The 13,810-nt window shown below is 40.4% G+C and overlaps 1 protein-coding gene across 1 annotated transcript in view; it reads right to left on the reverse strand.

Annotated features, from left to right (window-relative positions):
* Positions 1-13,810, reverse strand: part of TRPM3 (transient receptor potential cation channel subfamily M member 3) — a 441,698-nt gene that overhangs the window by 52,207 nt on the left and 375,681 nt on the right. The window contains exons 21-22 of the mRNA XM_081103884.1: positions 11,612-11,863; positions 5,758-5,932 (exon numbers count right to left, since the gene is read on the reverse strand). Coding sequence (XP_080960010.1) covers positions 5,758-5,932; positions 11,612-11,863 — 427 coding nt within the window. The remainder of the gene's footprint in view (positions 1-5,757; positions 5,933-11,611; positions 11,864-13,810) is intronic.

Raw genomic sequence — 13,810 nt, forward strand, 5'->3', positions numbered from 1 at the left:
CTTTCCTCCTAGTTGTAGGACTTCCACTCAGCCAGCGTTCCTGTGGTTCTGGGTGATGTCCGTTCCGTTTTTTAGTTTCACTTTTGAAGTAGTTGTTCAAGGTAGCAAACTCCGGCGTTAACCTATGCCGCCATCTTGGTTCTCTCTGCATTATGCTTATTAATTTGTGCAGTTATTCAGTGTCTGGTAAGTTAATGTTCAAGAAAAAATATTAAATTTTATTAAAATGTTCTATTATTTTATGTTAACGATGACTCATTTTATTTTAGCCCTTTTATTTAGCATGTCTCTATCAAAATAAACCTATGTTTCTATGAAAATTGAAGCTTTTGGTTTTTTTTGCGGCCCACATAAACTTAAACCTTGTTTATTTGGCCTGCGTTAGCCTTTGAGTTTGACACGCTGGTTTTAGACTAAGCCAGAAACCTTGGAGTGACCTTCAATTCCTTTATCTTAAATCCTCATCCACTTCCCTCTCTACCTCCATCTTCACCATCTGACTTCTGTCCAGGTGCTTCTGATTTCACCTTCCTGAAGTCTCTTCTCCACCCCAACTGCTATTGCATTAGCTAATGTCCTCTCACCTCCCATCTCAACTCCTTTTATGGACCCTTTACAGTTTTGCTTGATAGCTCTCACTAAATCATATACCAGATCATGGCATTATCCAAGCATGGAGTGTGAGTCTTCCAAGATCTATACTCCTGTCTCTCTCTTCAGACCCATCTGTCCTGCTTCCTGTCTCCTGCCCTTCATCTTACAGTCAGCCATATTAAGTTACCTGCCGTGCCTGGAACTTTCCATGCTCACTCTCAGTGTGGAATGCCGTTCTTCTCCCTCTCACTCCTCTGCTCCTTTCTGCCTAGCAAACATCTGCTCATATTTCAGGGCTCAGCCCAACCTTCTCATTCTTTGCAAGGTTATATCTATTGGGCTCCTACTCTTACCCCAGAAGAACTGACTACTTTCTTGTTTGGGCTCCATCTCCACATAATCCTGTCAATATCAGTTTGACTCTCCTGGACTGTAAGCTCCTTGAAGACAGTTTATCTGTCACGTGCATCCCTATACCTCAGTGTCCAGCTCATTAATAGAAAAATATCTAGTGAATGAAGAATGGACCAATTAAAAATGAAGGCCAAGCTGGGAGCAAAGGCTAAGTGAACATTATGATAGTGGAACAAATGTTGATCACGCTGCATACTGAATCATCACAAGGGCTTGCCTGCCGATAGTGCTGCTGTCTGTAAACCCACTAAGCCTCAATGTGCATTGTAAACAAGTCAGGTAGGTATTCCCGAGAATGTAAGCTGACTTTCAGGGACAGAAGATGGGGGTGGTAGCTCATATTGGCCGGCTTCCCTACCATTTGTGTAAACAAAACCCAGCAAAACAATTCCCCCTCTCCCAAAAGTTGGCACTGTCTCAAGTGTTTCTTCTCCAAAATACTTTGTTTGGCCAGGCAACACTCCCCGTGCAATAGCTGTTGGGCATTAGTGTGCGCTGCATCCTTTAGATGTCAGTCCTGAATACCAAACAGATGCAGAGCCCGAGTCCCCAGAACTGGAGCCTAACAATTGAAATGCATAACAATATCCATCTTCTCTGTTCACACTGCTCTAAGTTTCACCATAAGCAGGCACCTTTTAGAGACTGGCCTTGAGGTATTCTAATTTCCACACCTGAAGAGAGGAACAAATACTTTGAGGCAGAAAAGTAATGCAGGAGAGGGTGTTAGCTTTCCATGCTCACTCATCCTCTTTGTTTCCTGATAAAAACAGCACTTCAAATCAAGTCAACATCACAGAGACAACAGGGGTACAAAAGAGTGAGGATTTTTTTAATAGAAAAATTTTGTACTAATTAATTAAGTAGAGCAAAACCAAACCAAACCAACAAAAGAACCCCCTCTTATTCCAGATTACCTATTAATTTCAGATGGAAAGCCCTAGGCAGTAAGAGAAAATAAAATTGACCCACGCGTTAAGTAGACTGGCTAATTTAGGGCGAGTGGAAACAGCCAAATAATATTAAGTTGTCATGGTAGAAAGTAGTGCTTTCGTATTACTACCCAAACTTGTAAAAACACTCAGAGAAGCAGAAAGAAGGACTAAATTTAGAGCCTGGTTTAATGCATTCAAGAGCATGACTCATTTCCCCCCTGTCCTGGTATGGCCTAGGGAATCTGTGTGTATGACAGGCAACACACGGATGCCTTGTAAATAAAGAGTCGTTTCACTCATTCAGAGGTGGGAGGAATCTGCCAACAAAGGTGAACTTCCAGGTACCTCATAGACCCAAACAGAACCAGATTTCTCAGCTGGCGAGAGGCCCACTAGCTTTGCCCTGGCCTTGGCATGAATATGCTGGAAATTGATTTTGCTGCGCCTCTTCTCTAAGTGACTTTTACCTCACTTGGGCTCCAGTGGGATCCTGACCAGCTCTCAGAAGCCATGCAACATGGGTCACCTTAATGAGATGCCCAAAAGAATGTCATCATTTGGTAGTGAAGCATTTAGCAACCTGCAGCCTAAGTCACCTCAGGGTGGCCCCTAGGCTGGGTCTTAGGGAGTTAGCATTTTACATAACAAACACCTGGGGTGATTTTGAGCTATTTGGAAAAAACAAAGTGAAAACAAACAGACCAACAACAGCAAGTTCTATTCCCATCAGTTAATCAGGGTGTTGGTCAAAGTGTCCAGACAGAGCTGCCCATTGCTGTCCCTTCCCCAGTTTCACCATCTGCTGCTTCCAACCACGTATTTGCACTCACTTCTGCTCCCACCACCAAAACAGATATTTTAGCCTCTTACAGATTATGGAGATTAAAGCCAGACTATCATTTGTGTTAATTCAACCTGGTTTAGAGGTAAAAGCACCCATGTTATTTTGTGAGTTTACAGTGACTCCATTCCTTATTATTTTTCTTTTAATCTGTAAATACATTTGGAAAGTAACCTTATAAGTCTTATTCTAGCTTTTTTGGCTTTACTAGATAGTCTCTGGGTTTAGGGAAAACTACAAAAAGGAAATGTACATAGAAAATCTGTTGTTCACTATCATTGCTCCCAGAAGTGAGGACATCAAAGCTGTTCTCCCTTCTGAGGTGTAAGATGGAGGTTAGTAACCCAATCCTAGGGCCCCATTATATATCCATATATATTCATCCCAATGAAGAAAGATTATTTCCCCAAACATGAAATGGGTTCAGCAATTTTGCAGTTAAAAGCAAAAAGTTAGATATAGAGCGCGTGCATTATGTTAGAAATGAGTCGCTCTGAGGTGTGTGTGAATGAGCAGCACTTGGAGGGGCCCACACAGGGCACAAGGCAGCATGGAATTGGTAGGCCCTGGGCAGGGCTGTGGGTCAGGTGGATATGAGATCCGATCAGCCTGAACACATGCTTCACAAACCAACCTAGACACGGCACAGAAAAGAGGCAAGACACTACAGGGCAGCATAAATGATGTGTACCTTTCTCAAATAGCTTGGTACTTGGGTCTCCCAGGCAGTTCTGAATGACCGGGTGGGGCAGTCACCCAATCCCCCTTGGGCCCACCCAGTGCCATAGCATGAAAATCAAATAATTTAGAGGACAGGGATAGTCAATGACCTTGGTCAAATGTGATGACAGATTTGGCGAAATCTTTCTATACCCATTTGAGAAAGGACAAATACTCTTTAGCACTCTAGATAGAAAACTGGCTGATTTAGCTTAGAACAGTGGCTTCGAACAGTTCCTTCAGAATATCAAGAAGGAAGTGGTTAGGGGAAGCATGTCATGAAGGTTGCATCCAAGGCTGGGTCTGTTACATAGTGGGATTTGGGGTAGAAATTTATCCTCACACACATAGAGCACCACAGATCTAATTAACAATGTGGGAAATCTATTTTCATACTTCACTCACACGAAACACCTCTCTTCTGTATTCGGGGTGGTTTTCAAGTTCTAAACTACAATCAGCCCTTCTTTTAAAATAACAATAATAAATCCTCTTATTCAGCCAGATGGTGGTGTCTGTTGCACTAGGCTGGGTTCATAGTACAACATCAATAAATGGCCACTTGTAGAGGGACAGACAGAATCCCATTCATAAAACACACCTGTACCTCCCTTTCTCTCCCATCCCCAAATGTTACCTTGTCAAAATACCCGGGGGGCTGAGTCTCATTTTAGGGAACAAAGGAAAATGAGAAAAGGCAAAATAATGTAAGTGGAAAAGCAATTTCTTGGGGGGAGAAATAGTACATTTGGTCTCTGAGGAGAAGGATCTTTGGTGGGCTTTTGAAGTATTGTTTTGCCTCGAGGGATCATTTGAAAGGAAGATTCCAAAAGAGTTTTCTCTGGAAAGCTGTCTTGGTAAAGACTGCACATTGTCAACCAAAGATATTTCAACTAGGAGATGGAGTCAAAATTCTTCCTCAGTGAGTTGGCTGAGTCTTATGAAATGAATATTTGTTTCAATTAGCCTTCTTGCCTCAGAAAACTCATTCTGAGAGGGAAAGGGTATTCGTTTAAAATCCACCAAGGAAGGGAAAATGACGTAGAGGCATGGTCTGTCTCCTGTGGACACATGCTCTTCCCTGGCCTGCAGGATTCACACTCTTTGGTGCTTTGTCCTTATTTTCCTGGTCTCAGTCCTACCTGGGACTGGCGGGGGTGGAAGAGGGATGCTGACTAGAGTCTGCTCTTGCTCTTAATAAGCTCTACTACCTGGTTATGTAACCTTAATCCATGTCCACAGTCCAGGGCTCAAATGGCTGGCCTGTCAGCAAAAAAATGTCTGAGAAATGTTAATTCAACAATGTTGGAGGGATGTTATTTCTAGAGCTAAAGTCCTCAGGGGAAATGAGAAATAGTTGCTCCTCGGATTCGACTCCTCCACACCGAAAGATTTTTCTTTCCTGATGCTTTCCTCTCAAACAACTTCCCAATGCCTGGTGTGCCCTGACATTTGGTCCAAATAAAATTCTGGAACAGACTCCTAGGATACAACTATCTTCACACTCTATACAAGGCGAGTGTTTATTATTGAGAATCAGCACCTATTAGGGCTTGAAACATCAGGGGCCTGGCTGCTGCTGCTGCTTGCTCCCCACACTAAATCACTTCATGATATAGATACTATTTTATGTTTAGCTTTTAGAGCAAGCAACTCAATTTATAACCTAAGGCATTTTCCATACTTCCAGGCAATGAATACTAGCTTCTGTGGAGTCTCAAAAGTGCATAATTTAAGACAGTGGGGAAAGGAGCTGGAGAATAGTTTCCAGTGCAAGGAAAACACCATGCAGATGTTGGCCCTCACTCTTGAATTCTGATGGTGAAATTGAGAATTGTTTATTTGTTCTTAAGTCAAACCCAAGGAATTTATTTTTTACAGGCTGGGGTAGGGGTGGGGAGTAGTGATGTAATATATTACTAATACTGAAATAGTCAACACATGGCCCTAGGATTTTAAATTCCCAAAGAATTTCAATCTTGTTAAATGGTTTATTTCTTGATCAAATTTGGCATAGCAGATGTTGATTCGTGTCATAGAAAGGACATACCTGAAGAAACACCCGAGGATTACTTTGCTAAAATTGTATATTCACCTTCTGTAATTTTTTTTTTTCCTCCAAGATAGCAAGCTAGGAATTGGTCCTCTATCTTGAGCCATTTATTGAGAACAAACAAATGAACTTGGAAAAGACATGACCCGATTGAAGTTAAATACCTGACTTTGGTGTATGAGAATCATAAACTTGCTTACGGTCTATCTGGTCCGCAAACACCTCCCCATAAATCATCCAATAGGGCATGTAGAAGATGTTCTTGGCCAACTTCCATGATGGCTCCTCATTGGGAAAGAGAATGGCTTGCCTGGCAACCCCAAAACTCATCAGCACCACCAGCATAATGATGACAAAGTACATCATGTCTATCATCTGGAAGGGTGGGGAAGCAGAGGGAGAAACAAAAGAAAACTCATATGATTGAATGTTCCAATGACACTGACCTTGATGGGAACCTCTGAAGGAGGCTCACTTTGGATAATGCTGATAAGGGGTGTTTAGCTAGGGAGCTGTGTCCAGATAAAATGAAACTTGGTTTATTGAAACCAATGTCCATGGAATGCTATAAATAACTCAAAAGATCATTAAAAACAAACAAATCCTCAAATATATGCCCCGTGGAACCCCTTCATTTTCCATTGTTGTCTATGGGACCTAGTCAAAACCAGACTTAGGAGTTCAGTAGCATAGAAGCTTGGGTATCTATATGAATTTAGTACTAACTTTTTCTCTGCTCTCATGGGAGGCAAATGTCCTTCTTGGTTTCTTCCTTATTAGCAAAGCTGGAATTGGGACAGTTGAACTATTTGAAGAATTATCGCAATGTTGTAAATTCTCTAAGTTCTGAAAAGCTAATGAAGAAGTGGAAGCTCATGAGAATAATCATTTGTAAACAAAGCTAGGCCAACAAATATCCATCATATTCCATCTTCTCCTTGTAGCCCCACCTCATTGCGTGGTATTCTACAATAAACCTGTCTTACAGAACCACTCCTCCTGTACTTCTCCTGCAGCATATGCTATCAGTTAGGAAGAGTGTTTTCATTGGCGTTAGAATCAGGTAGCCCATTCCTGTGCCTGCTGTTGAAAGGTTGGATTTTCATCTTGACATGTTTATAAAATTCTCTTTTGACTGCTTTCAAGTACAATGTTATCGCTTGTTTCTCTTTCTTTTTTTGTTTGTTTTTATGACACATGCAATTTGGGATCTGTTTCTTATATGCCAAAGTACTTTCCTATTATCACCAAAAATAGATGGGAATGTAATAACTATTATTTTACCTGGTCAGAACCCACTGCCTTCTTCTTTTAGAAACAGTTCCCACCCATTTTGGCCAGGCCTGGTTAAACATGGTACCACACCCTCTGGCAACAGCAGTCATAGGAGGGAAGCACGTGACACAAGAATCCAACCGGAATCCTTTCTTTGGATATTTTTCAGCTGAAGCTGGGAAAGAGGCACTGCCTTTATCTCTCTGTAATGATGTTAATCCAGAGTGTCTGAGTTAAGTGCCCCACTACTGATCAAAGTGAATGAAGCAGATATTTGAGAGAGAGAGAGAGACAGAGAGAGAGAGAGAGAGACCTAACAGTGGTTGAGAGCCTGACTGCAGTAGCCCTTAAGGCCAGTTCCATCACATCATTGCAGGCTATAAATCTATCTATCCCTCCTGGGCGTAAGCCAGTTGGGGATAAGTTTCTATCCTTGCATCAAACCATCCAATACAAAAGACTATTTTTTCTTGGATATCAAACTTCCTCAAAGGATGCCCACCCATGAAGATAATTGATGGTAATCTTATCAAGGATAATAAAGGCTTTAAATTAGTTTTAAAATTTTCTTTTAAAAAAGTGCATTCCATGGTGCCTGTTATTGGAATTACAACATTACAGCCTTTCTGTTTGCATTAGGACACTGGGGGCTCAATATATTTTATGGGGGCTCAATATATTTTATGTCAATTTATCAACTTTCAAGGCAACTTCAAAATCCATCTCTCAAGTATTATGTGACTTTGAAACTAAATAAGAGAGAGTCTCTCAAAAGGTGACATTAATTCTTATTTGTTCACTGTCCTTAAAATATATATGCTAGTCAATTAGTTATTCCTTTCACAACTTAGAGGCCTCAGAACTCTCTTAAAATGAGCAAGCCAGCTGTGTTGAAACAGTTTTATAGGAAACAAGGGTCTGCTTCTCATCTTTGCTCTTTTTTTATTTTGTAAAATTCTTTCATTATTTATTTACAAGAAGTTCTACCAATGAAGAAACACTAATGGGTTTTTCATGTTATATTTATTTAGATTGACTAAGAGGGGTGGGAAGAGGAAGGTGTGTACTCATGAGATTTAGGAGCTGGTCTGATCCAAGAAAACTCAGCCAGTAAATATAGCAACTGTTCTAACTTCTCAGGACGGTTTTCATTCAGATTGATTGTGATATTTACCCCAAGGATCAAAATAATCAGAGAGCAGAGACATTCTTCCCAAACACTCAATTTCATACATTTCAAAGAAGTCTTAGCTTCCATTCAAATACCAAAATCTAATAGAGCGGAGTGCAGAAATAGAACATTATGGGTGAGAACTGGGGCTGGCTACTTATGTTTTACAGCTAATTTGTCCAGTTGGTTCAGTATTAAGAGACCTGATTCTTATATTCTTTGATTGTGTTTTATAGAGAAGAGTATATACTCTAGTGGCTAAGCATGGGTTCTCAGGTGTCAGACTACCTGAGTTTTTTCATCTTGGCTTTGCTAGTAAAAACAGCGAGGTGGTCTTACTTAATCTTGTGTGTTTTGTTTTGTTTTGTTTTCATTTCCAAGATGGTGATAATTACAACAACAATAATAATGCATATTGTTTTTGTAAGGATTACATGAGATAATATGTGAAATGCTTCATGTGGGTAGTTTTCAGTAAATGTTAATGTATTATTATTATTAGAATTGGAAGAAGGTCAGTCTGTGGAGTCAGGTAGACAGAAGTTGGAATCCTGCTTTTGTCCCTTGCCCAATTTCAATTTATTCCACTATTTAATTCATGGTGATGAAATAGGTTATAATGATGATGACCTATCTGACATGGAGTGTGGCACATAGTAAATGAAAGCTATTATTGCTGTTGTTTTTATTCTTATATTTCATTATATAAATAAGCTTAGCACTAGGCTTGGAGAATCCCACTGAGAAGTGGGATCCTGGATCTAAAGATCAGTGGGAATCATACTTGATCAGTATTGTATTCAGGTACCTTAACAGCTGTGTCTCTCCCTAGACCACAGGGCACAGTTACTTGGCAGCTCAGCACTGAATAGAAACTCTCTAATGCTGAGGGACTTTCAGTATAATCACATCTGGGCATATTTTGTTAACCTCCCAGCCTGGCAGTCCATCTGGCTCCCTGATAAATTCTATAGGCACATTTTACCTACCTTCTGGATCAGTGACTCAATTATTAAACCAATTATCCTAAAAACCCAGTAGAGAACAAAGCCCCCAAATATACTCATTTTCTACTTATTCTTGACTGATAAATGAAATCATTCATAAGTTAGAAGGTAGAGAAAATGCACTACGTCTTTCCTGCTTATTCCATAGTAAGGTTTAATTCTAATAAAAAAGGGATAATTATGCCATCATTAAAATGATAGACGTGGATTTTAAAATAATCTTGCCGCTTTAGTTTGACTTTAGTTATTTCAAATATTTAAATGCCACTCAACCTTTTTAAAGTAATGTATTTGGTTGGTTTGGGTCTTTTCAGATTTTACTTATTGAAATAAAATAAGGTAACAATTAATTAGAATAAAGCAACCGATCAGATTATGTAATCACCCAATGTAGTGTTTCTCAACAGGGGATATTTTGCCCCCTACCCCACCCTCCCACCCCCAGAACATATGGCAATATTTAGAGACATTTATAGTGTGTGTGTGTGTGTATGTGTATGTGTGTACATACTACTGGCATCAGTGGGTAGAAGATGTTGCTAAACATCCTATAATGCACAGGACAGCCTCCCAGAACAATGAATATTCGAGTCCAAAATATCAATAGTGTCAAGATTGAGAAAATTTGGCCTAATTTTATAGCTGTTACAGTCCTTCACTTTCATTGGGCCCATTTAAGAATCCATTTGACAATCTCATTGGAAGCTTCTCCTCTCTGCTCGGAAAATTCATACACTCACATATTTTTATATATAACTTAGGTAAAGGGTCCACTGATCCTCCCTTCTAAATGTCTCCCGTAGACTCTAAATTGAGACTCTGCTTTTAGACACAGGAATTTTCACCACAATCTCAAATTCACTACTGAAGTAGAAAGAAGATTATATAACAGGCAGTGTAATAGAGTAAGATGCTTTTCTTTTTTTCTATCCAAAATACCCAAATGAACTGGGATACAGTTTTGGGATTAGTCTTAAATTCAAGCTTGTTCAATTTAAGTTTTTCCTCTCTAGAATGGGTTTGGAATATCTTCCCTAAACAATGCTGTTGTTACACACACCAAGCTTTTGTACAAAAGTGTTAGGAATAGAGCAGAATAACTATACTCACCAATTTCTTCCCATTTCATTGTATTTTAACAGATATAATATGAACATAATAACAGAATTTATCAACTACCTACTATGAGCCACCTACTGTTGGCTATTTAACATGTGTAATTTCTAATCATCACAACAACCTTACAAGCTCTGCATCTATTATAACTACTTAAGAAATGATTAAACTGAGTTTCAAAGAGGTTAAATGAATTGATCAAGGTGTCATCACCCCTTCCTTTTGGATTCAAGTTTTCCCTCTCTTTGCATGACTTTGTCAGTGCTTTTGTAGGAAGAGTTGGTTACTTAAGATTCCTTTTAGTAGAGTTTCACACACATTCACGTAATAAATATTGATTTGTTGACTGAAAGGTAAGCAGAAATAACGTATATTATTTTAAAACTTGAGTAAGAATGATAAAGAACACCTATTGACCAATTGTTGGTTTCAATAGCTCATAAATGGAAGTGGAGTGGAGGTTACTAACGAGGAGGCTTTTCGATAAGAGGTGTTTGGCATTATAGAATAATTGCCTTTTCTTTTCCACATTTGTGCTGTAAGGGTGAAATAGAAGATATACTGAGAAAAGTGGAAAAACTGACTTAGAAAAACCAAAACAACTCAGGCTCTGATTCTTCCTCTGGTGAGTCTGGAGAGGGAGCTGGTTTACTTGGGCTCTCCCAGGTTCACACTAATGCTGTTCCCCTAGGGCTTGGTCTTTATGGAGGTCTGGAAACTGATGTGGCCAAGAAGTTGGAACAATTCCACAGCCATTGTGGGAAGCATATTAGTTTGCCACTTGGGATTCATTAAAAAAAAAAAAAGATAAGTAGGGCATCATCATAGAACCTAGTTTTTAACAGACATCATTTTCCAGTAGTGTAATAAGACACATGATATAGTGATAGAACTTAATGGTCAATTCGAGCACAACCTAACAACTGAATTCAAATAAATGATGTTTTTCTTCTCTTTGCGTAGGGAAAGGCATTTTCTTAGCACTTCATTAAAAAAAAAGTAATGTTAAAAATCTTAAAAATCTGTTACATATTTGGAGTGGAGACTTACTCCTCCAAGATCTAGCAAAAATATAACCTCCATTTGAAACCCTCCCTGACCTTCACTCTCTTTTCTATGTTCCTATTGTACTTTATGTACATGTCTATTACAGCATTCTCACACTGAATGGTAATTACTTCTCTTCCTCCTATCTTCAATCTCATGGAATTTGTATACCTAAATCCTAGTCCAGTGCTTGGCACAAAATATATACTCTTTATATAGTTTTCAGTAAGTAAATGTGTGAGCGATGGCTGATTGTCCAGTTATGTATATAGATGTAGTCAAACTCCAGAACACGCAAAAGGGATTAAAAAATAAAACACCCCCAGGACCATATCAGTTAGACCTTGACAGCAGGCCCAAATGAATTACCTCCCTCTTCCTATTATTACCACTCCTCATTTGAGAATTTATCACATGGAATCAGAGAATTCTACTTACCATTTTTCCAATCATCATTACGTATGGGCCCAAGTATTTGTTCACGCCGAAGATGTCCAACAGACGGATATACCAATAAATGATGTTCACACAATAGATGACCCTCCCATCGCTCCTGAAGGGCTGGTCTTGGAGACGAAGGATCATCCCAACAGAGAACAGAAGGATGGCTATGAGGTCCGTGACATTCCAGTACTCCTGCAGCCATACCTTCACTTTCTGTAGCAACTTCCCTGGCTCTGACATCAGAATCTAAGGGGCAAGGAAGGGAGTGGGGCTAGTTAGGATTGTGGTCTATATTCTCAGCCCAGTGGCAAATTGCTTGGCCTATTAATTGACAACTGTAGCTTGTTTTTTTCTGTGTCTACTGGAATACTTGCATGCTGTCAATGTACAACTGGGCAAAGTGTGAGCCATCCAGAGGCAAATATTCCAGAGGCAGACATAAGTAATAAGTTTGATCTTTAGGGTTGCCTTACAATTCCTAGACACGAATTAGGGTTTCCCCTATAAAATGATTGAGCCCTAATAGCCCAGAAAGCTCTGAAATCCTCCTCCATCTAAGCCAACAGCACCACCCTATTGAATTACTCAGACCACCATCTTGGAGGACCCCTTTATTCTCCTCTTTCACACCAGATTCTTTACATCAACATGTCCTATCACCTCTATTTCTAAATCCAACCCAATCCAAGCACTTCTCACCACCTCCACTGCTGCCACTCCATTGTAAGCCCCATCACATCTCCCAGATGACTGCCACAGCCTTCTAACTGGCATCCCTGCCGCCACTGTTGCCTGAGCTGCCTCAACCCATTCTCTGAGCAGCATACTCTTTACAAACGGAAGCCATGCTCTGGGTGGGGATTCCACAGTTGTATGTATAGGTAAAAACTCATCAAGCTGTACTCTTACAAGTTGTTCATTTCCTTACAAGTAAATTACACCTCAATTTAAAAAGAGAGAGACTTGAGAGATAAACAAGAACAATAAATACTAAAGCCAATTTTGATAACTGAATGCTCCAATCATCTGATGCTTTCATTACAGAGAAAGATCCAAGCTCCTTGATGTGACCTCATTTGATGGCCCACCATGCTCTCCTCATTCCCCATCCTGCAGCCATGACGGTCTGCTCTTAAGCATGGCAAGTCCATTCTAGGCGCAGGCCATTGGCACTTGTTCCTTCTGTTGGGCATTTTTCTTCTCCCAGATTTTTACATGTTTGGCTTCTCCTCATCCTCATCCTCAAGGTCTCTGTTCACGTTTTGCCTTCTTAGGCGACCTTCCTTTTGTGCCTTCCCTGCAGTGGTCTCCACAGCCCCAAGTCACTCTCTGTTACTCTATTCTATTTTTTGAAGATTTTATCACTATATGAAATTAACTTCTGTGTGCATGTATCGTATGTGTGCCTATGTGTCTGTCCGTTTATCTATCTATCTATCTATCTATCAGCTACCTATTTTCCATCCATCATCTCTCTCCACTAGACTCTAAATTCTGAGGGTAGACCCTGTGTTCCCCAGAGCCTATTACATAATACTCAAAAAATATTTGTGGACTGACTGATTGTTGCAAAGACAACTCACAGCAATTCTCCAGTCCCTTTTACTGCTGGGTGGGGCTCCGACTTAGCTTAATTCTAGAGGAGCCTTTTTGCTCACACACACTCTATGAAATGAACAGATACATAGCAGGATTTGCCACCCATCCCGTCCCACAGCCTGCCCCAGGATACGAGGGGCCAGGGAAGCCAGCCTCCTGAGGCGACGTAACAGGGCTACTTGTAGGAATCATTTGTGTTTACCCCTGAGCTTCCATCTCTTTGACTTATGACCCACCCCTTTCCCAACTCAGAACCTCTCAAAGGAGAGAGAAAGGATGGGGGACAGTTCTAATCTGCAGCTATGTATTTGAATTGGCCTATCCCTCTTTATGGCTTACTTTGGCCTGAAATAATAAGGAAGGGAGGCCATTGTAAGTTAGGACGAGGGCTTGGAAGGCTAAGCAAGCTACCAGGAGCCACCTGCTAGCCTCATTCCTAAACCAGGGCTTCTTAACCGTTAGCGTGCATCAGGATTACCTGGGGGACCACAGGTGGCTGGGCCCTATGCCTGGCATTTCTGCTTCAGTTTGCCTGGTGTGGGGCTTGAGGATTTACTTTTCTAACAAATTCCCAGGTGAAGCTGGTGATCACAG

This window comes from Myotis nattereri (assembly GCF_964212035.1).
Source record: "Myotis nattereri genome assembly, chromosome: 12".
Classification (NCBI taxonomy): domain Eukaryota; kingdom Metazoa; phylum Chordata; class Mammalia; order Chiroptera; family Vespertilionidae; genus Myotis; species Myotis nattereri.